The sequence below is a fragment of the Hyperolius riggenbachi genome, chromosome 4 (assembly GCF_040937935.1).
Source record: "Hyperolius riggenbachi isolate aHypRig1 chromosome 4, aHypRig1.pri, whole genome shotgun sequence".
NCBI classification, from domain to species: domain Eukaryota; kingdom Metazoa; phylum Chordata; class Amphibia; order Anura; family Hyperoliidae; genus Hyperolius; species Hyperolius riggenbachi.
The window spans coordinates 142,316,458-142,341,990 of NC_090649.1; the positions used below are offsets into that span (position 1 = coordinate 142,316,458).

Below are 25,533 nucleotides of genomic sequence, written 5' to 3' on the forward strand. Positions count from 1 at the left end.
TAATTCACATATTTCAAAAAATCAAATCATAAAAAATATAAGTACGTTCGTAATAACTGTACTAAAACATTCGTAAATATTACTAACATTTTACTACAACTAAACCTAACCCTATTCTCACACAGAACCCTCCCTCTACCTATCCCTAACCCTTAGACCCCCCCCATCCTGGTGGTACCTAACCCTAAGACCCCCCTGGTGGTGCCTAACCCTAAGACTCCCCTGGTGGTGCCTAACCCTAAGACTCCCCTGGTGGTGCCTAACCCTAAATCTCCCCTGGTGGTGTCTAACCCTAAACCCCTCCCCTGGTGGTGCCTAACCCTAAGACTCCCCTGGTGGTGCCTAACCCTCAGACCCCCCTTGTGGTGCCTAACCCTAGGACCCAGGCTCGGACAGAGCCGCCGAACCACCGACGGTCCCATCGGTGGGCCCCGACCCGACTGCCCCTCCTCCTGACCTGGGGGCCCCTAGAAGGCGTGCGCTGCATGGGAGAGCCGGGGAGGGCAGCCCGACTGTTTTTTTTTTTTTTATGTCCCTTAAAAAAAACTATTTTCTCCGGGGGGGCCCCCTCCTATCCTCCCCCTCCCTCACCTCGGAGGGCCCCCCTCCTGTTACGAGCGGCGGCGGTTACAGCAAAGTTCCTGCGAGGTATAGCAGAAGATAGAGGTCCAGCTGCCTCCCGGGCTACGCTGTCTCCTCTATGCCGCTCGCACTGCTTCCTGGTTTAGTGCGAGCGGCATAGAGGAGACAGCGACTGGGAGGCAGCTGGACCTCTATCTTCTGCTATACCTCCCCGGAAGTTTGCTGTACCCGCCGGCCGCCGCTTGTAACAGGAGGGGGCCCTCCCCCTCCGAGAGTCCGAGGTGAGGGAGGGGGAGGATAGGAGGGGGCCCCCGGGGAAAATAGTTTTTTTTAAGGGAAAAAAAACACAAAAAAAAACAGTCGGGCTGCCCTCCCCGCGGCTTGTAAGGAGGGGGGACACCCAGGTGAGGGGGAGCATAGGAGTCGGGGCCCCCACTGGCTACCCACCCGGCTACCTAACTGCCCACCCTCCCACCCTTCTGCCTACCCTCCCACCCGGCTACCTAACTGCCCACCCGGCTACCTAACTGCCTACCCTCCCACCCGGCTACCTATCTACCCACCCGGCTACCTAACTGGCTGCCCACCCGGCTACCTATCTACCCACCCAGCTACCTATCTGCCTACCCTCCCACCCGGCTACCTAACTGCCCACCCGGCTACCTAACTGCCTACCCTCCCACCCGGCTACCCTTCTGCCTACCCGGCTACCTATCTGCCCACCCGGCTACCTATCTGCCCACCTGGATACCTATCTACCCACCCAGCTACCTATCTGCCCACCCGGCTACCTAACTGCCTACCCTCCCACCTGGCTACCTAACTGCCCACCCGGCTACCTATCTACCCACCCAGCTACCTATCTGCCTACCCTCCCACCCGGCTACCTATCTGCCCACCCGGCTACCTATCTACCCACCCGGCTGCCTATCTACCCACCCAGCTACCTATCTGCCTACCCTCCCACCCGGCTACCTATCTGCCCACCCGGCTACCTATCTACCCACCCAGCTACCTATCTGCCTACCCTCCCACCCGGCTACCTAACTGCCTACCCTCCCACCCGGCTACCTATCTACCCACCCGGCTACCTAACTGGCTGCCCACCCGGCTACCTATCTACCCACCTAGCTACCTATCTGCCTACCCTCCCACCCGGCTACCTAACTGCCTACCCTCCCACCCGGCTACCTAACTGCCTACCCTCCCACCCGGCTACCCTTCTGCCTACCCTCCCACCCGGCTACCTAACTGCCCACCCGGCTACCTAACTGCCCACCCGGCTACCTATCTACCCACCCGGCTACCTATCTACCCACCCAGCTACCTATCTGCCTACCCTCCCACCCGGCTACCTATCTGCCCACCCGGCTACCTATCTACCCACCCAGCTACCTATCTGCCTACCCTCCCACCTGGCTACCTAACTGCCCACCCGGCTACCTAACTGCCCACCCAGCTACCTATCTGCCCACCTGGCTACCTAACTGCCTACCCTCCCACCCGGCTACCTAACTGCCCACCCAGCTACCTATCTGCCTACCCTCCCACCCGGCTACATAACTGCCTACCCGGCTACCTATCTGCCTACCATGCCATGGGCGTCCCTACATAGGGCAAAATGGGGCATGCGCACTCCCCTGGCTAGCTGCTGCCCCCCCCTAGCTACCCGGACGTGGCTGGCCCGCCCGCCCTGGGGTGGCAGCGGAGAGAGAAAAGAAGCGGCAGGCACAGCGGCGCTGCCTGCCGCATCACTTAATTCTAAAGGGGGGAGCGAGAGAGGGGGAGCCCCAAGGTGAGGGAAGGGGGAGGGGGAAACGTCCTCCCTTCCCCACCGCTTCTCTTCTCTCTCCGCTGCCACTGAGGACACCTATAGATCTGGCTATTTAAACTGGGGACACCTATAGACCTGTCTATCTATACTGGGGGGCCCTGTCACTACCTAAACTAGGGGCTCCTGTCACTATATACACTGGGGGGGGGGGGGGTCCCTGTCACTGCATACACTGGGGGGCTCCTGTCATACCTAAACTGGGGGTACCTGTCACTAACTGAACTGGGGGGGCGCCTGTCAATACCTGAACTGGGGGCACCTGTCACTACCTGAACTGGGGGGCACTGTCACTACCTGTCACGGACGGTTGCGTCCTGTAACCGCCCGTGAAGGAAAGCGATCGCGCTCGATCGCTCTGCATCGATTGCGCTTCAATCGATGCGATCTGGGTTGAGTGTGTAGGGGCAGCTGCAGTCCCTTCTCACTCAAGAGAGAGAGCACCAGCAGGCTGGATGGCTCTTTTGATATGCTAATGAGCCTAATCTGCCCTGGAGGGCCCTGGCTTCAAGCTGTGCTGATGGCCATCCATCAGGTACAAGGTGACAAGCATCCTGGCAGAAGCAATCTAGCTGGGGGGAAAGCCAGACCCACTGGCTCCCTCACTGCAGGGGAGATGACACCTAGCTGGCTGCCCCAAACTTCAAAGAAGCCTTTGCCTGGGAATAACCTCTGTCTCATAGCCATATCTATAACTTCCCAGATCTGTCATATTTCTGGGGTTCCTAAGGTGGCAGCAGTGCCAAACGTGGGGGAAGGGTAGCATGAGCCCCGGTGCTGGTTCTGAGGAAGTTTCAGAACATTCTGAGGTAAGGACTACCAGTTAGGCAGTCTCAAAATGCCCTGATGATACCGCAGGGGTCCCACCCCTCATGTCTGGTATCAGGGCGCTGGGTAAATCGAGACAGACCTGAAAATGTTAATAAATCTGCCCTGACCTGTACGGTTCTGTGAGATAGAGCCCATATATGGGTAGATATGATTTCTAGCCCCAGTACAAGAGGAGGGCTCATCTCATCTTTGAAGGAGGTGTATAGCTCCCCGCCCTCACTCCCTCCTACTGAAGCAGGGGCATAAGAATGGCTGAGGACTAAAACTCAGTGTCCTCCATTCTGAAACATCTTGAACTCATTTATGCCAGCTTGAGGATATGCTGGCATCTGCCTGGTCTGAACTCTGGACTTTGATTGAAACCAAGGACTTTACAAGTTTTCCCACTAAAGGACCTCTTTCCACCTACTAAGTATTTTTCTCCCTTCTTTTATTTTCTTACTGGTTATTACTGTCTTAACGATTGTTGATTTTAATAATTGTCTGTATATATTAATTATTTATATTGCGTGAATAAACGACTTTCTCCAAGTCATTCACTTTCCGCTACCCTACTTATCAGCACACACACAGAAGTGATCCCGTGTCTCTGAAGATACGCTACTGTTTGTTGTTGGCTAGACAGAATATCGTGTGTTTAACCGTTTTATTCGCAGGATTAGTCAGTCAGTAAATCGGGTCCACTGGCCCATACCAGTGGTGGTGGCAAATCCCATGAACCAGTGGGTGACGTTGTAATCACCCATATCTCACAGGCTCCCTTCTGGTCGGGCTGCTGCCCAAATTCCTGTCTGTTTCTGCGCAAAGATCGCGACCAAAGCTTGCATGGTCTGTGTGCAGAAACCGATTGGAAGGCAATCTGTGGTCTGACCACTAGGGCTCCTGTGACACTACCTAAACTGGGGGCTCCTGTCACTACATACCCTGGGGGGCACCTGTCACTACAAACACTGGGGGCACCTGTTACTACCTTAACTGGGGGGCACCTGTCACTACAAACACTGGGGGCTCCTGTCACTACCTAAACTGGGGGGTATCTGTCACTAACTAAACTGGGGGGCTCCTGTCGCTACCTAAACTTGGGGGTCCTGTCACTACCTAAGCTGGGAGGCTCCTGGTGCTACCTAAACTAGGGTGCACCTGTCACTACCTAAACTATCCAGGCCAGCCCAGCATCACCACCAGCCAACCAGCCCAGAATCACTGTCAAAAAGGCCACAGCATCACCACCAACAGTCAGGCCAACATTTACTTCAACCAGCCAAGTACAGCCCAGCATCACCGCCAGGCCGGCCACAGCATCACCGCCAGGCCTTTCAGCCCACACATCATCCCCAATCCAGCCAAAAACAGTATTGCCTGGCACAGCAGCCAGTAGAGGAGAATTCAGAAGCCAGGTGAGAGGTGTCTACCATATTAAGTGGGCATTCTGCCTATTTATGTGAAATGCTGTTTATTTATGTGCCTCATGACTGCTGAATTTGTCTTGTTGGGGGCCTCATGGTTACTGAATTTGTCTTGTTGGGGGCCTCATGGTTACTGAATGTCTTGTTGGGGGCCTCATGATTGCTGAATTTGTCTTGTTGGGGGCCTCAAGATTGCTGAATTTGTCATGTTGTCATATTTGTCATATCTAACCTATGCTGAGGGAAACTATTCTGGCTACCTATATTAGCCCACTGCCTTACTGTTACAGTTACATTACAATTACCCCCACCCATGTGATGTCATGTCCACACCCATTTTTTTTGTCGCTGCGCGCTTTGCTTTTTTTGGGGGGGGGGGGGGTGTTGGTAAATTATCCGCACCGGGTGTCAAACACCCTAGCTACGCCACTGGAGGGGGGCACAGCTTGGAAGGGGGGGAATTGGGCACAGAGCGGCGGGGAGGGGGGGAAGCGTCCCCCCCTCCCTCACCTAGGGCCCCCCCCCCTTCCGCGCACCCCCCTCCTCCAGAAGTGCAGCCAGCAGCGAGCGGAGAATAGCTACAGAGATGATGCTATCTCCGCTCCGAGTCCGCATGCCGCTGCCCTGCTGGTCTCTGACTGTAGTGTGTGACGCTGTCCAATCACGTTCTCGCAGTACTTCCTGCTAGAGCGTGATTGGACAGCGTCACTACAGGAGACAGAGACCAGCAGGGCAGCAGTGGCATGCGGAGCGGAGATAGCATCATCTGAAGCTGGTAAGCTATACTCCGCTCGCTGCTGGCTGCACTTCTCGAGGAGGGGGCTGCGCGGAAGGGAGGGCCCTAGGTGAGGGAGGGGGGGAGGCTTCCCCGCTGATCTGTGCCCTCTGCCCCCCCCTTCCAAGCTGGGGGGGACTTGCATTGTGTGGGGGTATCTCTGCCACCAACCTGATTGCATTGTGTGGGGGTATCTGCAGCCAACCTGATTGCATTGTGTGGGGGTATCTGCAGCCAAACTGATTGCATTTTGTGGGGGTATCTGCAGCCAAACTGATTGCATTTTCTGGGGGTATCTGCCGTCATCCTGATTGCATTTTGTGGGGGTATCTGCCGTCAACCTGATTGCATTTTGTGGGGGTATCTGCCGTTAACCTGATTGCATTGTGTGGGGGTATCTGCCGTCAACCTGATTGCATTTTGTGGGGGTATCTGCCACCAACCTGATTGCATTGTGTGGGGGTATCTGCCGTCAACCTGATTGCATTTTGTGGGGGTATCTGCTGCAATTTGACTACTTGATGAATTATCATGAGGCATGTAACTACTTGAATATACAATGTATCTGGTCGGACCTAATCTCTGTGAATAACGCCGCTACTTATTTTGTGTTTTGTATTTTTTTTTTTTAAGTCTGCCCATGACTCATCATGACCACGCCGATGTTCCAGTGCATGGTGACACCCATTTAGTTTCGCATTTAGACATATCCCTATTGGAGACTGTCCTCAGAATTGCTCACAATCTATTCCCTACCATAAAGTCATGCAAAATTTCTAAAGTACATGTGTATGTGAGCCCAAAATGGGGGGGGGGGGGGAGGGAGGAGGAGGAGGAGAGGGGGGTGGGCCCCAGGCTGAAACTTCCTTGGTGGGCCCTTGGTGTCCCAGTCCGACCCTGCTAGGACCCACCTGGTGGTGCCTAACCCTAAGATCCCCCTGGTGGTGCCTAACCCTAAGACCCCCTGGTGGTGCCTAACCCTAAATCTCCCCTGGTGGTGCCTTACCCTAAATCCCCCCTTAGTGATCGCTTTATTGTATGAGTAATGATGTTTTACAAATAGTGACTGTAAAAAATAACATGTATTAAGTGTGAAAAACGATTTATTATGATTTCGTTGTTGCACAGTTTATTTGGTGGATACAAATGTTTTACAGGGTGTTAATAAAAAAAAAAAAAAAAAAGTATATTACGGTTTATTTGTTGATGGCTTTATTATATGTTGAAAATAATGATTTATGAAAAGTGATTATTTAAATATTACATTACGATTTAACTCAAAACTATAAATAAGTATTATTTTATGTGTAAATGTTACTGGTGGTCGCCGGCGAAGTTGGGAAACATTAATTATCACGGATGCAGTTTGAAAACATACATTATCACGGGCGCCCTTTTTTCCTGTTCGGCGCTTGTTAAATGATATTTAATATGGCAATCAATGGCAGCGGCCTTTTTGTCCACCTGCCTCATGCACCCAAATTGCCTGCTTCCGTCCAGCACTTCCAGCGAGGTGAGAGAGGTAGAGCAGGGTTTTCCATCAACCTAAGAATGCTAGTTACAAATCTGGATTACTCAAAGGCAACCACAGTAACAGGTGCATAGAGAATTTCATCGGCGCATAGAGAATTCCACGGGGATATATAGGAATATTATTCACAGTATGGTGTGCCACACTCCAGAGAAAACATAAAAAAAAACCATCTGGATCTAATATCCCAGGTGGGAGGAGGCCCAACCATTAGGGAACAGCTTGGACACAAATGGATGGAGCATTTTGTGGGCACTACCCACCTTTTCAGGTAATACATATACAGTGTCTGTAACTTGAGTACCTCAGACGTGGCGCTCCAGAGCTACAGCATAAAATGATCTTAGCAGCTACTAGTTTCAAATAGCTGAAAGGGCTGCCATGTTTGAGAAATTAACCCCCTTTGCTCACTTTTCACTGCCATTATCCAGGCTATGTGTGAAACTCATCAGGTGTGACTAAGTTATCTAAATGAAGCATAGCAGGGAACACTCATCCTCCTTCCTAATGCTTAATGGGGTTGTATGATCTAAGTTTGTGGGTAATTAGGTAAGTTCTTATCTGCCTTCCATCTTCTGTTGTTTGCCATCGTGGATGGACAGAGAAAATACAGCAAGTAGAATGATTCTGCCTGTAATTAACCCTTAAATATTAACCACTTCAGGACCACAGTGCTAAATCCCCCCTAAAGTCCAGGCTATTTTTTGCTTAATTGGCCACTGCAGCTTTAAGGCCAACACAGCACACTAGTGATCCCCCCCTCTCCCCCCCCCCCCCCCCACCACCAACAGAGCTCTCTGTTTATTTAGTGTTTTGGTTTTTTTTTTATAAATATTTATGTTATAATTTTTTTTAATATTTTTTACTATTTACTTTGTTATTCATTTTTTTAAATCCCTCCCTACCCCCAGCCAGCCAATCATGGAGATCATCTCTCGTAGGCTTCACCCTATGAGAGCCGATCGCTTTCCTGTGCCTCAGGGGGACAGCCGTGTCACACGGCTGTCCCCCTGAATAAAACGGTGAATAAAACGATTGCTTAAAAATGTGAGGCAACTAAAGCATTTTTTTAACCATGCACCAGCATTTTCCATCCCTGACCCCCTTCTGAAAATGTATGACACCCAAAGCCAGTAGTGAAGAAAAATAAGTTGACCGAGTTCATTCTTATTTTGTTTCCCTCTTTTTACAGGGCCACTCATAGTAGCAACTGTTGGTGAAAGGATTAAAATTGTATTTAAGAACAAAGCAAGCAGACCATACTCAATTACCGCACATGGCATTAAACCCGAGGACAATAATATAAAAGCAACTGAACCTGGTGAGTTATTTTTAGAATGTATTTTGAAGTCCTAAATGTAATATTTATTTTATGCCTTTCTATTATTATTATTATTATTATTATTATTATTATTATTATTATTATTATTGTGCAGTGTTGTGCCTGTCAGGTTTAGCATATCATTTACGGTAAATACCATTTTCATAAAATCTAACTCTGTATGCAGGAAAGACTGAGACTTACACATGGCTGATTCCAGAAAGATCTGGGCCAGTAAGGTTTGAAGGAGAGCCTTGTGTAACTTGGGCTTATTACTCCTCAGTGGATCAAATTAAGGTGAGTAGCCATTATTCAAGTAAGGTTCATGATTTAGTAAATCACAGTCTCTATAGTTATTTTCAGCCCTCTTTTGCTAAATACTCCATCCAAACCATAGAAAAACGCCATCTTCTTTACATTTCTGGAAGCAGTAAGCTCATACAGGCTGTCTATGTGCCCTATAGGTAAATTCTAACAGTCACATCAGAGGCATAACCGTAAATCATGAAATCTCACTGCAAATTTTTTGGGGGGCCCCAGAACTGGCCCTAGGTGGGCACAATACATAGTGAGTAAGGACAGGACTATGTACAGTCTATCCCCCATGAAGGCAAAGCACAAGCATACTGTATATGAATAGTCACCCTAGCCAAACCCCAAACTGTAAATAGTTATCACTATTCCAAGTGCATCAAAAGAGTGTCACAGTGCCCGGCAAAATATTGGCAGATGTCAGAGAGTATTGGAGTGCTTGACAATGTAGTGGCGAATGTGGAGGATATCAGGACAGGAGTAAGGTATTGTAATGGAGGTGCAGCGGTCCACATAGGAATGGGGTAGCAGTGCTGTGGTGCTAAAAGACAGCTGCAACACAAAGTGGACACCGATTGGACAGGGCAGATTCTAGACTTCCTTCTGCCTGAAGCAAACTCGGTCTCCTGCGCCCTCCCCCAGTAAGAAGTGCAGCCAGTATCTGGTCCACCAACACCCCAGGGTACAGCTATTATCTATTATCCCCCACCCCGGAGGAGTGCAGCTGTTTTCTGTCCCCCCTTCGTGCGAAGTATGGCCAAATCAGACCCCCCCCCCCCCTTAGAAACAAGCGTGTCCTCTGCCTTAGAAGTGCCCAAAGCCTGCCACTCTTTATCCTCCCGTCATCTGAATGGCAGAGTGGATAGCGAACGGCAAATACCTATTCCAGCGCAGGGTCCTCTGTTTACTTTACTGCACCCTATTGCCATGCAGAACCAAACCTTCCTAGGACCCAGTGAATGTCATGTGATGCTGCTGCAGGGTGATAGGATGCAGTATAAAAGAAGGGAGTACCCAGCAGGTATTTGTGCTCTGCTGTGCACTCTGTCATTCAGATGGGGCAGGTCACCAGGGCTGCTCCCTAGATTTTGCAGCCTGAATCATTTGATTCAGGTGGTTTCATGGTAGGAGCAGCCTAGCATATGGGACACAGACATGTCATAGACAGCAATGTTATCTGTGAAATGTCCATTTCAATGGGCACCAATGCATGTGGACAGACACAATGGATCGTACATCGGATCTGCCGTGACCATCCATGTTAGGATAGCCGATGGGAACCAACCCAGCCTTACAATTAACCTGTATGTTGTGAGAGGCCATACCTTTCTACAGTCTAATCATATTAACCATTTTTCCTCTTCTCAGGACACTTACAGTGGACTAATTGGTCCACTCGTAATCTGCAAGAAACCTCGTCTTTTTGATCTGATCAAAGATGTACCCAAAAAACGATTTGCTCTGCTTTTTATGGTGTTTGATGAAAACGAATCCTGGTATCTGGATGAAAACATTAAAAATTACTCCCTGCATGCGGATGAAGTCAACAAAGGGGATGAAGAATTTATTGAAAGCAATAAGATGCATGGTATTTCCGTAATTCTCTATATGTCCATTAGAAAGCTAACATACAGCAGACTGATCAACAATGCAACAAACTTGATTTTTTTATACGTTATACTTTTCTCACACAATACATCCGTATTGCACAATGGGTAGAGCGTGGGTGAACAGGCTACTGTGGCCGAAAGCACAATGGAGTGCTGCTTCCAATGGAGTCAACATCAATATTCAATGAAGATAGAGCAGGGATCCCCAAACTTTTTCGGTCAAGGGCCAGTTCAGCATACTTCAGACTGCTCAGGGGCTGGAAAATACATACAATGTTGAAAAACATTACATTAAATCTAGGCATTGATTCCCCCCAATCATGCCTGGAGGAGAACTCCCAGCAGCAGCCATTCAGTCATGTGGCACCCAAAGAACGTCTTTGTGCACCAGACAGTGAAACATACCCAGGTGACAACCTGCCCGCCAGTTAGACAGCAGTGTCACCTGATGCAGAATTGGAAGCCGGAGAATGGCTGGCTTCTACAGTATGTGGGTGGATGGGTGGTGCCAGCACTGCTATTCTATATGCGGGCCGCCGACATTTAAAGGTGCAGAGAGCCACATCTATAAGTTATATATTTTGTGTTTGGGGGGCCAGTGAAAAAGCCTCGGCGGGCCGCATTTGGCCCGCGGGCCGTAGTTTGAGGACCACTGAGATAGAGGGAAGGCACACATCCATCAATAAAAACACTGTTTATTTCGAAAGTCCATAAAAATATACAGGCATTGCAAGAGGATACCGGCAAACAAACCCTATGAGAGAAGCACTGAGCTGATCAGTGTGAAACAGCTGTCGACCCTGCATCGGTCTGTATACTACCCTCTCTCCCTCTCATAGGATTTGTTTGCCGGTATTCTCTTGCAATGCCTGGATATTTTTATGGACTTTTGAAATAAACAGTGTTTTTGTTGATGGGTAATCTTCATTGAATATACATCCATATTACAGTAGCTAAAGATAATGATTTAATAATGACACCAATACAGAAGCTACAGTGTGGGGGTGAAGCGCAAGAACACTTAAAAATCCCCAATAACTGTGCAATTTTTAGAGAACAATTATATTTTCGATAGCATCATTCAGATCGAAAGAAAAGATTATTTTAATCAGTTCACAGCATTAAAAAATCCAAACTATTTCTGATATTGAAACGAGTTGCAATATTATCTATGGAAAAATATGCTATGCTGATTGACTAGTTCTCCAAAGCCTCGTACACACGACTGACTTAATTCAGCTGAGGCGGCCAATAACAACCGCCTCAGTCAACAATCAGATGTGTTTATAAAACTGGACGGCCCCTGGTGCCCAACCCATGAGCAATCCACCGGACAGATCTACCCAACTCCAGCAACACCGATCCCCCTGCCTATCCCATTGTTTGCACTGTATGACGTCACACATGCACCACTCGTCATCCCACGTCACTCTCCCGAATAGCGACACAGCTGACACGCGTGTGTGTTGCCCAGCCCACAGATGTCCGCCAAGAGGATCAGCTCCTGATCCCCGACGAGCAACATCAGTTGGATAGGGCCCTAAGAGAGGCTCAATTAATCCCACCAGTAACAATACAATCTGAATAATCCGTTATTATGATATGATTGTTCACTAAAAATATGATTGTTCACTACACATTTGTGACATAAATGGCCACCTTAACTCTTCCTGTCTAACAAATCAACCTATCCGCTAAAAAGGGTTATCTTAGATACAAGGATGGATGTTAGGATACACAAATATGTTTTGTTTCTTATCTTATTCAGCTATCAATGGAAAGATGTATTCCAACCTGGAAGGACTTAACATGCGAGTAGGAGATGTTGTTAACTGGCATCTTATTGGATTTGGAAATGAAGTGGATCTACATACTGTTCATTTTCATGCACACAGCTTTAAATATGCAGTAAGTATGGAGATAGAGTTTATTTATATATATATATATATATATACATATATATATATATATATATACACACACATTTTTCCCTTACACACCTCTACCCCATTTAAAGGAATCTTAGTAGGTCATGGTTTCAAATAGCTGAAAGGGCTGCCACGTTTGAGAAGTTAACCCTCCTGCTCCCTTTTCAGTGCCATTATCCGGGGTTGGTGCGAAGTTCATCAGGTGTGACTTATCTTATCTGTTTGAACAACAGTGTGCCCTCTCCTCTCTCTCCCTATTGCTGAATTGGTTTGTTTGATCTCAGCTTCTGTTCTATTTGCTCCTGCTTGCGGATAGAGGAAGTAGAAGAATACTGCCTGTAATTAACCCTTTAATGTAAAAAGATGAGGTAAAATGAACTTTTTTTCTTGTTGAGCCACATTTTTAGCATGCATTTTAAATGTAAGATTGAGCTGCCCTGGGAGTTAAAAATGATGCTTAGTTCCCTTTAATTTCTTATTACTCCAACCCCCTTTAGCACAGAAGCACTGCCATTTCTGCCACCTGTCAATTTCTGGGTAACCCAGAGTATCCTCTGATCTAACAGAAGAAATCTAGATTCCTAACCTCTCCAGCTCCTAGCATTGTATGCTTTACTGAGGGAGGAAATATAGGGAACAAGGACAGGGAGAGGGGGAGATAAAGAAAGGGTGTGTCATTTTAAAGGATACATCAGGCAGCAAAAATTCTAGTACTGCCCTATTGATGTCATACAGGAATTACAAACTGTATAGACCAGCAGGGCAGTTTCTAGGCCAAATTGCACCCAGGCCAAGGGTGTAAAAATTGTGCCCCCTTCCCCCCACCCACGTCGACTTGCGAACCCTTACTCTTCAGGGACAGTCACCCAGCCATAGGTCACAAGTAGATCTACCTACTTACTAGTGACCAGCCGCTCATCCAAGAGGAGGCGGGGACCAGGAAAGCACCCAGGCCAAGAGAACCTGGAAAGCACCCTCCATGGGTGCTGCACACTGACAGCCTGCAGTACCACTACAGGACATCAGGTGTCATTATGCGGTGGTGACGTGTTGATGACTTGACGTCTGGCGCAGGCAGCTCAGGACAGGAGGAGTCAAGGAAAGTGATCGCGCTTGTAATCTTCTTTCTTCTTCCATTTGGCTGCACCGCGTGTCACCAGCTCCCTATCGGTTATGTCCTTCTGCCTGCGCCCCCTTCTACTACTTGCTGGTCTGAGCCCAGGGCGGTCACCCTGCCCGCACTGCCCAAGAAACGGCCCTGTAGACCAGAACTACTACAGTAGTTCTACTTTTATTTCTGTGCACTTGTACAATAGTAATCTCTGCTTGTTTCAATTACGCTTTATTGATTTCTGTAGCTCATACTTCACTCTACATAATACCTCCGAAGGCCGTGTATCGACACTATCATTCTAAGTTCACATCACCTGTAAAGACTGTAAGAATATTATTGAATGCTTCTGCTTTTTTAGATGGGTTATAATACTTACCAGGCAGATGTGTATGATCTTTATCCTGGGGCTTACCAGACTGTTGAGATGACCACAAATAACGTAGGAACATGGATGTTACATTGTCATGTGGCTGATCACATCCACTCAGGAATGGTGACCGTATATACAGTACGGGAAAGAAAGGAGGAAAGTAAGTAATCCATGTGTGGTGTTCTGTAGGGTTGCAATTAAATGTTATCTCACAGAAAGCTAAGCATCCACTCTTTTTTGGATTACCTCATTGCTTTCTGTTTCCAGAAAGACTTTTCAAAGGCAGTCTGACAAATGAGTCTTTCCTGCTTAGCTATAATGCTTGGGACACTTGTAGCTTAGGGTTTCACCCAAGGCAAAACTTAGTCATCTCCAAAAGGAATGGGACCACTTTAAAAGAAGGTTTAAACTCCCGATCTCACAAAAACAAAAGCAGAACATAAAACAGGGTTGATGTTTTTTGTTGTTTTATAAATCACAGACTGCTTATATAACTATTTTGTGAGCAAAAATATTGCTGATTATGAGCACAGAAGGTGGCTTACTATCAGGATAGACCATACTCGCCTCCATGTGCTTCCAATCCTACTGAAAATATTGCATATATCCCAAATCCATGTTTGGATTTGGAAATAGTGCATTTGGTGCCATTGCAGTTGGCTTTACTCTGGTATTTTATATCTGTGGTGAGGCTTTCTACCATTTAAAGACTGTTACACCTACAAAATAAATCCACACTTAACCCAACAAGCCCTCCTTCCCCCTGCCCCCCCTCCCCCCGGTAATTCTGGGGTTCAAAAAATTATTTGAAGGGTTCCTCTGGTGTTAAAAGGTTAAGAAGGGCTGTTGTAATCTAAACAATTAAACAATTACAGCTACCCCAAACACAAACGTTCCTAATAAATAACTAATCATATCAGATACTAACCTTTCATCAATCATTCCTGGTTTAGTATCTGTTATGTAAACCTTCTCCGTGTAGGTGATGTTTTCTGGTAGATGACCACAGGGGCACCATCTAATGACACAGGTTTTTTTTTGGTTTTTTTTTACACCCCTAAATGTGTCATTGCTCTAAATCAGGGGTGCCCACACTTTTTCGGCTCGCGAGCTACTTTTAAATTTGCCGAGGCCAGGAGATCTACCAACGACCCAAATGCTAAGAACGCGCCCCCCCCCCCCCCTCCGGCGTAGGTTAGCCAGGTGTATGTGCCTGCAGCATAGGTTACGTGCCCTCAGTATAGGTTAGCCTGGTATATGGGCCCTCAGTATAGGTTAGCCTGGTATATGGGCCCTTAGTATAGGTTAGCCAGGTTTATGGGCCCTCAGTGTAGGTTAGCCAGGTATATGGGCCCTCAGTGTAGGTTAGCCAGGTATATGGGCCCTCAGTGTAGGTTAGCCAGGTATATGGGCCCTCAGTGTAGGTTAGCCAGGTATATGGGCCCGCAGTGTAGGTTAGCCAGGTATATGGGCCCCCAGTGTAGGTTAGCCAGGTATATGGGCCCCCAGTGTAGGTTAGCCTGGCATATGGGCCCCCAGTGTAGGTTAGCCTGGCATATGGGCCCCCAGTGTAGGTTAGCTTGGCATATGGGTCCCCAGTGTAGGTTAGCCTGGCATATGGGCCCCCAGTGTAGGTTAGCCAGGTATATGGGCCCCCAGTGTAGGTTAGCCAGGTATATGGGCCCCCAGTGTAGGTTAGCCTGGCATATGGGCCCCCAGTGTAGGTTAGCCAGTTATAGGGGCCCCCAGTGTAGGTTAGCCAGGAATAGGGGCCCCCAGTGTAGGTTAGCCAGGTATAGGGGCCCCCAGTGTAGGTTAGCCAGGTATAGGGGCCCCCAGTGTAAGCTTAGCCAGGTAAAGGGGTCCCCAGTGTAGGTTAGCCAGGTATAGGGGTCCCCAGTGTAGGTTAGCCAGGTATAGGGGTCCCCAGTGTAGGTTAGCCAGGTATAGGGGTCCCCAGTGTAGCTTAGCCAGGTATAGGTACCTGCAGCGTAGGTTAGCCAGGGTCCTCTGGACTCTTGGAACCTGGCAGGCAGGCCCCTCACCAATAAGAATGTCGGGGAGAAGACGGCAAGATGCGGCGTGGAGAGAGGCGGCGCAGCCGCTACGTCATGGCTGGGGGCTGCGCCAGGCATGTTACAAGCACGCACGTTGCAGGCTGCCCGGCGCCACCCCCAGCCATGACGTAGCGGCCGCGCCGCCTCTCTCCTCCCTCTCTGCTCGCCGCGTCTTCTGACTCTTCTCCCCTGCATTCTTATTGGCCGGCAGCTAAACATGCTGCTGGCCGCAAAATTGAAAGAGACGCGGCCAAGAAGCCGCGATCTACCAAGAAGGCGGTCGCGATCTACCGGTAGATCGCGATCGACGTATTGGGCAGCCCTGCTCTAAATTATGCCAACAAGAAAACTAGGGTATCAAACTCCAGGCTTTTTAATTGCAGATTTTTTAACCTGTATATGTATATACCGTATGTACTGTATTTATTATCATATGTTTAAATTCAATAACAGAATTAACTTTATTTTCTTTTTTTAATATAATTAGATTTTTATTAGCACAAATAATCAAAATAACACATAACAAAATATCAACACACATATTTAATCTAAAAATAAACAAAAATAAACAAAAATAACAAAAACAAAATCAACAAAATCAAAAAACATCCTTCTTAGAGAGCAATAATTCTTTATACTCATCAGTATTCATAATGAATGTACTTTATTTTCTATGCAGGAAGGGACTGGGAATCCATGTTTCAAAAACGTACCTGATGATGTCAGCAAACTGCATGGCAAAGGAAAGAGTCGTTGTATATTAAAAATAAATGATTGCACTATTTCAGCAAATGTGACCAGTGTATGTGTATTGTGTTTACTGAAATAAACGGAACTACTTTTGCACAGCGAATCTTTGTATATCTGCCCTCTAACAGCTAATCATAAATCAGTTAAGAGAACTTGAATTCATGTAAAGCTTTTTAAACTACAGCTATGACTAATAAGGATCAATGAGATGTACGGTAGATGTTCCAGACTTGGTGATAATTTTGCAATTTGTATGCCCAACTGGCCCAACCTAAAAATAAAAAAAATTGAATCAAGCAGTAGCATAACTATAACCCCCCCCCCCCCACCCAGGCCCCATTCCACCCGCATTTAGTGTCTATTTTTGTGCCTGTTTCTCCACCCTCTTTGCAACTCTATCCTATACCTCTGTCTAAGCCCCCAAACTGCTTAACTAAATATGTCAGTGTGTGCAATCTGGGGTCCTAATATGTTGTGACCGTACTGCTCTCAGTTGGACTACTGTGAGCCCTGATGGTGGCTCCAACTCGAGTAAAGCCACAGGACTGGCGCATGCTCTGTCCATTCTGCACTCATGGTTATCCAGAGAGTAGGACAGAGCATATAGTGCTCCTTTGGCTTCTGTTTAACTGGCTCCAGCTGGAGTCACAAATTAAGGCACAGCGGCACAACAGAGGGAAGGCCGGCCAAACAGAAGAGCTTGCAGGTATCTGGACCCCATAATGCGCACACTGACATTTTGGGGATGAGAAAAAGTATAGAGGAGATAGAGTTTTAAAAGGGGTACAGAGGCAGGCATTCAAGAGCCACTAAAGGGACAGGAAGTTGGGGCCCCCCATCCAAAATTTTGCATAGGGGGCCGTGATTTCTAGTTATGACTCTGGTATCAAGTTAAAAGTATCTTATTGTTGATCTCTGGCTGTAACTGACTTCTACTACACAGACATGATTACGCAAGTACGGTACCTTTGTTTAATAGTCTTCCTGAAAAGAACACAAGCATGGTGTCTGTGTTTAGTTTATCCTCTGGCAGAAATATTCTGTATCTTACAAGGTAAGGCTAAAAGGCATTCTCAAACCTGCTTCTCCTATCTCAAATATCAAATCGGCAATCGGCCTCATGCTTGTGTCAGGTGTGTGATTCAGACCTTACTTATGACAGAAAGATCAGTTACCAGGTAACTGGTATTGTTTAAAACATAGGTGTCAAACTCTGGCCCGCGTGACTAGTCTGCACCCTACAATTTGGCCCACAAGTGGTTAGTTTAATGAACCTCGAATTTGGCCCGCGGCCATGGTGGGGCTCCGCTCCACCCCCTCCCCAACGCCCTCTTGCCATGGATTTAATCTGCCCTCTTTGCTTGAGACTTGCTCTGCCCTCTTTGTACAGATTGAGCCTGGTCATGCTCTATCACTCCCTTGCTCCGCCCTCTCCCGACATCTTTTATCTTAGAACGGAGCAGAGTGCTGCTCTGCCCACTCCCGTGTTTGCTCTGCCCACCTCCTACCGTCCAGATTGGCGGGCACACCGCATTCACCTGATTTTGGATACGGCCACACACATTCCAGTAACTACACGTCCTGACTCTTAGCTGCAGAAAGTACCTTAGGTGTGTTTGTCTTATCACAATTTCAATAGTTGCAGAACTTTCTACCGTGTTGCTCATTAAGTGTTCAGGCATTATACGAATCATTCATTAGCACTAATAACCTTTATTGCTTGTCCTCTATGTTAGAGATAACTTATATATTTAGCACTTTCTTGTTATAACTGTAGCACTTTATTTATCATTTATTCATAGCTCCCAACTACCGTAAACCTCTTTTGGAGGGACAGTCCCTCTTTTGGGACCCTGCCCCTCTGTCCCTATTTCTTCCTCATTTGTCCCTCTTTCAGGACTGATGTACAGATCTATGTAAATATATGTATTTTCTACTGAAAAATCCTTTAAATTGATATATTTCTCATTTTCAAATGTTAATGTAAAGGGAAATGAACCAGGATAGAAGCAAACAGTGTGGTTTGAATTCTAAAACAATATCTTTTTCTTATGGTATCTTTATGGAACACGTGACTAGGGATGTGTCTGGGGTGTAGTTAGGGGTGTGATAGAGGCGTGGCTTAAGTGTCCCTCTTTCTTATCTCAAAAAGTTGGGAGGTATGATTTATTTATTGCTGGATTTTGTGTGAATTCACATAACAGGGTTTATTAATTGGCATTCATCCATTTATTATTGACCTTGCTGGAAAATTAGGACTAATTTCAAGGGCAACTGTTTCTGAGGGTTCATGTCCAGACTCGTATGGGTGAATTCAGAGGGGACAAGTGACTTGAACCCCCTCCCCCCAACAACAACAAAAAAGAGGGTCTGCATTGGGGAACACTGAGGGGACAGGTGACATGTCTCTCAACATAAAAAAAGAGAAAGGATAGCACTCACTGAGTGCAGCTATAAGTGGCCTGTGGCTAGAAGGAATAGTCTCACCTAGTATAGTGAGTGTGCTGTATATTATAGCATCCAAAAATGTAACCATTTCTAAATAAATATCGATGTTGGCCCTTGACTTGGTCTAAGTTTTTATTTTCGGCTCACAGTCTATTTGAGTTTGACACTCCTAGTTTAAAAGGAAATAAATATTGTAGTGAAACAAACTTCAGCCAATCAGGCTGCATTAGTTATGTCTGAGGGGAAAAGGGAAGGAAAGTAAGAAGAAAAAAAAACAGCATGCACTGCAACTTCTCTTTTGCATCAGATGTACCAAATAAGAGCCAGGAGACCTGGTAAATGATATTTTATTCAGAAGAAAATTAGGAGTGGTTTTTAACTTTGGGATTGCCTGGTTAGCATCTTTATTATTTGTTTACCATATAAAAATAGAGAATTAATTTTTGATTTAATGCCTAACAGTTACTCTTTAAAATCACGTTACATAGAATAAATTTAATGCGAATGAATACTCACAAGGAAGGGTTACCGCTAAGGCAAACACTTATGGGCGTAACAATGGGGGCTGCAGCCCATGCGCCCATGGGGGGGCCCGGGCCCCACCCTTGGGGCCCGTTTGGGGCTTTTTCGGGGGGCTGGAGGGGTCGCAGCATGAGGGGAAAGCTATGGTCACACTTGGCGGGGAGGGGGTCGGTCCCCCCCCTCCCTCACCTCGGGCTCTCCCCTCCGCATCTACGCTGGAGTGCATGGAAGGTATGTAGCTGCCGCTGCCCGCCGCTGCACACATGTGGTTATTGATGCTGGAGGGGAGCGCGGAGGGGAGAGCCCAAGGTGAGGGAGGGGGGGGACCATCCCCCCTCCCCGCCAAGTGTGGCCATAGCTTTCCCCTCATGCTGTGACCCATCCACCCACTCAAAATTTCTGCAGGGGGGCCCGGTGGGTCTTAGTTACGCCCCTGCAAACACTGTATAGGCAGGTGGAGACATTAAACCTGACCCCACTCGGGTAAGAAGTTGCTCTCTGTAGATTGGAAAATAAGGTGAACACCCCTCCACCAACGGTGGACACAATTATAGGTAATAGGACAAAGCAGAGGTGCCAGGAAGAATGCAGTAAGAACAGTTTACAAATTGGAGGTAGTGGTAGACTTACCGCCCCATTGAAGACTCGAGTAACTGATTACGAGCTCTGCGCAGGCATGGGAACCTCTGTAATTACTCCTGGTAATTGACTAAAGAAGCAGGTGAAATACCTGCGAAACGCATCACATTGTTTTGTATACATCAAATTTTGTCTGAATTAAACCATTTGAGTTTTCAGTGAGAAGTAAGTCCACAACTACCACTCCCTTTTTAAAGTGGACCTGAACCTTGCACATGATAGAAGGAAAACATAGAGAAATGCACTCTGTACGTATTTAGAGAGTTTAGTGTAAGGAATAGCGGAGATGCCGCCGCTGAGTCAAATGGCATGGCGGCTATCTCTGCGTGTCAACTGGCGGTCTCTGTCGCGCGGGTATGTGCTCAGGGTCCTTCCATTGCTCACAGGTTAAGGGCTACGCGCGCACGAGCAGAGCGGCAGGACCTTTATGCAGCTAAGAGGGGAGTCAGCTGATCATGCGGTCAGCTGACTCCAGCTAGCATCCGGATTGGCTGAGTGACTGGGGCGGCGCTATGCAGCATGATGACTATATATAGAGCAGGTCTGTCCGTAGTTACGCGTCTGCTGTTGCGAATGCTATAGTGTGTTAGCGCTCAGACCCTAGTCAGATCCCAAAGTGTGCTAGAACCGGCCGGAGCCGGGGATCCAGACTTAGTCAGTTTCTGTTGATAGCTTTAAAGTACTATTGCATTATTTATCTGTTATGACCTTTTGCCTGCTCTGACTATTCTTCCGTTTGTCGATTCTGTACTTCAGCCTATCTGATTCACGTTGCCAACCCTGTTTGTCCTTGACGTTGAATCAGTCTTCCGTTTCTGTACTGTATCTGTCCACTCGTTGCCAAACTCTGTCTGTCTGACCTCGCTACCCGCATCAGTGGGCCCTGACACTGGTGAGGGAAATTAGTGGCTTACACTTACCTCTCAGGTGTAGGATACTGATACTTAGTTGTGATACCTGCCTACAGGTATTTATAGGCAGCAGTACTGTCTGTATCACTCGCTCTTAAACAGCAGTACTGCAGGTGTCCCTTAGGTTGCAGCACCAACTGTATCAACTACTCCTAGGCTGCAAAACAGTCTGTACCACCTGTTCTTTAGGGGATCCTTAGTTAAGCATCATTAGGATTGCTCCCCTTTATACTGTGCACCAAACACTACCTGGTTGCAGTACAATCTGAATCACTTGCTCCACAGGTGATCAGCTGTACAGCATTATTGTGTTCCTTCTCATTGTTGTTATACTGGCTGTGGCACGGTCTTTCTCATCCACTCATAAGGTGAGCACCGGCTGCAGTACAGTCTGAGTCACCCGCTCCTCGGGTGACCTCTCTCATCCGTATTACTGTTACAATAAACACTATTCCACTTCCGTTGTCCAGTGTCAGGCTATACTAGTATTATTGGTGATTTTGCAGATCACCACATAATCAGGTATAGCATCTGTATTATTGGTGATACTGCAGATCACCAATAATCAGAATTCTCTGTGTGCTGACACCAATCATTACATTTAGCCTGTTTAATTTCCCCTCATTTGTGTCTAATCATAAGTTGTATATTTGATCTCCCCCTGTGTCACATGCCTGCCATGGCAAAGATGGCAGATAAGCTCATTCAAAAGCACAGTGTGTTAACAATATGGCTGCTTATGAATCAGGAAGTAGAATCAGTGCAGATTTATTTTAGGATTTGTATCAGTTGTAACATAGAAATGTTTTTTGTTTAAAGGTTATTATGCTGCTGCATATCTTTTAAAGCAGACAGGTCTTCCGAGTTCAGGTCTGCTTTAAACTGTTTTTAGTGTATTGTATTCTTCCTGGTACCTCTGTTTTGTCCTATTACCTATTGGGTTTTACCATGTAGCTTTTCACGCAGATAGCGTGGATACAGTATCAGCTGAGACTTATGCTCTATGAGGAAAAAGCAGCCTTCATGGACTCCCTGTCACTAAAAATAAGAACATACACACCCATGGAAACGCCCAGATTGAGCACCTAGCTTTGTGAATACAGAAGAGACTTAAGTGACTAACAGAAGGAATGTGTTATTGTTAAATGTCAAAGGAATGCTCATTTACATATAGTGGGTAAGAAATAAATGGCCTTATTATTATCTGCAATGCCAGGTGAGATGCCAGTACTTCAGATCATACCAGAGCATGAGCAGCATTAGACGCTGTAGACATCAGTCCAGCACTATGTGGCTCTCTGCATTGTGTCTTCTCTCTCTCCTGAATTTGGGGTATGGGGTGGGGAAAGAAAGAGTCTACTATTTTTGCATTGAAGAAATCCTATGGTCTTACGCTCCTACCGGCATGAATGTCATCTCTGGGAATCCCACTGCTGATGATGAGTAAGTCATTTTTTTATATTAATGGAACATTCAAATCTACTACCCTGTTTCTCAGATAATAAGACAGGGTCTTATATTAATTTTTGCTGCAAAACATGTACTAGAGATTATTTTCAGGAAATGTCTTATTTTTCCAAGACAGCTGCTCTGTGTGTCTGGAGCAGGCCTAACTTTATTCACCAGGGAGAATATAGTGTGATTCACGAAACAGGAGGGGCAAGGAGAAAGTTAGCATAGCTTGGCAGATGTCGAGTGTGTGTGTGTGTAGTGCATGCACAGTGGCGCAGCTACAGACCTCAGGGCCCCGATGCGGAACTTGGACCGGGCCCCCCCCCAATCCCGTAACAGTTTCCTTGTGACTCCCACTCCCGGTTTGTTGCAGAGTGCATGCAGCGGAGTGTTCCCATTTGTTCGAGGGTGCTTACTTCCCCCGTTCTTGTTTCAGCGTCCTTCCATCTTCATACCTGTGGCAATCCTGTGACCTGGTGACATGTATGCAACATCCTGGCAGGTCACAGGGGCAGAGACGCTGTGAGTATGGAGACAGAAGGACATTGAGGGAAGACGGAGGTAAAGTGCCTTCTGGACAAGTGAAAATGCTATGCTGTGTGCACTTTGGATGAGAAGCATGTGTTGGTGACCTCTTGTTGGGGGGTTTGGGGATACAGACAGTAACTAAAATTGCTAATTTGGAGGGGGGGTGATAACTTACAGCCGCTCTGCTGGATGACTGATTGTAAAATGAAAAGTGTACCACGCAAATGGGGAGAGAAGCAAAGCATAAGTATAAAGCAATAATCTGGGAAAGAAGTAGTAAATGTACAAGAGTCAAAAGAAAAGTAATTAGCTGAAAGGAAAATCATGCAGCCACAATGGTTTAGCACAAACTGTGAGAGTTTGAGTCACCAATGTTATACAGCACTAAGAGCTAGTTATAAAAACTGTAAACACATATGCAGTCTATTTTTCACTTAAATTTGGGTCAAAAACTGTTCATTATCCTACCTAGCCCTCTTCACAGTAGTTCTCACTACCAAGTCATTGCCCCTGTTGTCTCCAATCCCCAGTCACTCACAAGCAGCTGCTCCCTGATTTTCACCCCTCCCTTCAGTGACTGGGAGGTGGGGGCAGAGTAGTACAGAACAGAGCACAGGCAGGCAGACTAAAATACAGCCTTTTCTGTCTGAGGGGTTAACTTACAAAGCCGCTCTGCTTCTTATCAGCAAGTGTAATAGCTCTGTCATTTTATGGCCAGCCGCTCCTGTGATCTCTGGCAGGAAATATCTGGAGGAGGAAGAACAGTGAACACATGTTGGGCACGCACGGGCCCCTTAAGAGGGCGGGCCCAGTCACCACGGCGACTGCTGCGACCGCAGGCCCTACGCCAGTGTGCATGCAGAGTGTGTGTCTGTATAGAGTGTATGTGTGTGTGTGTGCGTTTGTGTGTGCGTGTGCACGTGTGTGCGTGTGCGCGAGTGTGCGTGTGTGTGTGTGTGTGGTGCATGCAGTGTGTGTGTGTGTGTGTGTGTGTGTGTGTGTGTGTGTGTGTGTGTGTGTGTGTGTGTGTGTGTGTAATTGAGAAAGTGATCAACTATTTGCATATTACTCCCTTCCTAGAGATTCTAGACCAGGCATGGGCAAACTTGGCCCACCAGCTGTTAAGGAACTACAAGTCCCACAATGCATTTGTGGCTGTCAGACTCCTGCAATGCATTGTGGGACTTGTCGTTCCGTAACAGCTGGAGGGCCAAGTTTGCCCATGCCTGTTCTAGACACGAATGGTATATTTGTTATTATTACAGGAAAATTAAGTGGCCAAGATGCATACATTGTTAATAGTTATTCTCCTCCCGAGGCAACATTCCATATTTTTCTCCTCATACTTAAACATTTGAATGTCCCCTTGAAGTGGACCTGAACTCTTGCACAGGACGCAAGGAAAACAGAGACATGCACCCTGTGTGTTTTTAGAGAGAAGAGCCTGTCTAATTCCCCCTCATCTGTAACTAATCACAAGCCCTTACATTTGGGTTTCAATATAAGCCCCACTTTCTCCAATACTTGGGTGTCAAGTAATAGCATTGATGATGTAAAAACGTGGAACCATGCGGGACCTAGATGCATAGCACTTCTACTTATAATCATGGACAGGCTGTATATCAGCAGTCAAAATTACCCTCCTCCCCAGGCGAACATACAACTTCTGGGTACTCCTGATACCCCTTGTTAAAAATGACATCGTAGCCCTTCACAAAAAGATTTTCTCCTTCATCTGGGCTCATAAAAGGCCTTGAATTCCAAGGCAATGCATGCACTAGCACAAGAGGGTCTACATGTAACTCATCTAATGAGGTATTATTATGCAAAGCAACTAACCCAACTACCACTTGTGCAGGAGAACAGAGGCGCCAAAAGGATAAAAGGAAGCTAAATGAGCTTAAAAACCAAATTCTTGGTAAATAGAGGAGGTAGTGGTGGACTTACCTCCTCCAAGTAGACACACAACGACTGTAGTAAAGACAGTCAATATATTTTATTTATGAACTCCAAATATGCAACGCGTTTCGCTGGTTTGATCCCGCTTCATCAGGCAATAACAACGGAGCACTAGCATATGTGGCCAGTAGAAGAGCCAGGCACCTCACAGAATGAATTTGATTTTTTAAGCTCATATAGCTTCCTTTTATCCTTTTGGCACCTCTGTTCTTCTGCATAATATTGGGTCCACCCTGGATGGAGGGTTGAACCCCCTTTTTCTCATCTACAGAGAGCAACTTCTTATTCCTGAGTGGGGTCAGGAAAATCTCCCCACCTGCCTGTACAGTGGTTGCCTTGGAGGTAACCCTGGTTTGTGAGTATTAATATTTACTCTATCTAGTAACCATTTACCAGTACGTATTACACTATTGGGGCTCTTGGTGTTCCTTGTTTTTATCAACTACCACTTGTGTACACCAGGGGGACCAGATGCCTGTTTAAGTCGGGATAAAAAGCTATTTGCATGTTAATTTGATGAATATAGAAATGATAAGTAGAGTTTGTTCAGCAAGATGGTGAGAACTTCAGGTCATTAGGAATGACAATGAGGTAATGTATAATGAATATGATTCTAGGAAACTAATTCATACAGATGAGAAAATTATTACTTAGCT

The 25,533-nt window shown here is 46.8% G+C and overlaps 2 protein-coding genes across 2 annotated transcripts in view; both read left to right on the top strand.

Annotated features, from left to right (window-relative positions):
• Positions 1–16,521, top strand: part of CP (ceruloplasmin) — a 68,681-nt gene extending 52,160 nt beyond the window's left edge. The window contains exons 14-19 of the mRNA XM_068280741.1: positions 8,149–8,277; positions 8,465–8,574; positions 9,958–10,177; positions 11,968–12,107; positions 13,600–13,771; positions 16,348–16,521. Coding sequence (XP_068136842.1) covers positions 8,149–8,277; positions 8,465–8,574; positions 9,958–10,177; positions 11,968–12,107; positions 13,600–13,771; positions 16,348–16,385 — 809 coding nt within the window. The 3' untranslated portion in view covers positions 16,386–16,521. The remainder of the gene's footprint in view (positions 1–8,148; positions 8,278–8,464; positions 8,575–9,957; positions 10,178–11,967; positions 12,108–13,599; positions 13,772–16,347) is intronic.
• Positions 16,522–22,226: 5,705 nt separating this feature from the next.
• The window catches only part of LOC137570539 (ceruloplasmin-like), a 63,426-nt gene continuing 60,119 nt past the window's right edge, over positions 22,227–25,533 (top strand). Inside the window, exon 1 of the mRNA XM_068279233.1 lies at positions 22,227–22,381. Within this exon, the coding sequence (XP_068135334.1) occupies positions 22,227–22,381 (155 nt within the window). The remainder of the gene's footprint in view (positions 22,382–25,533) is intronic.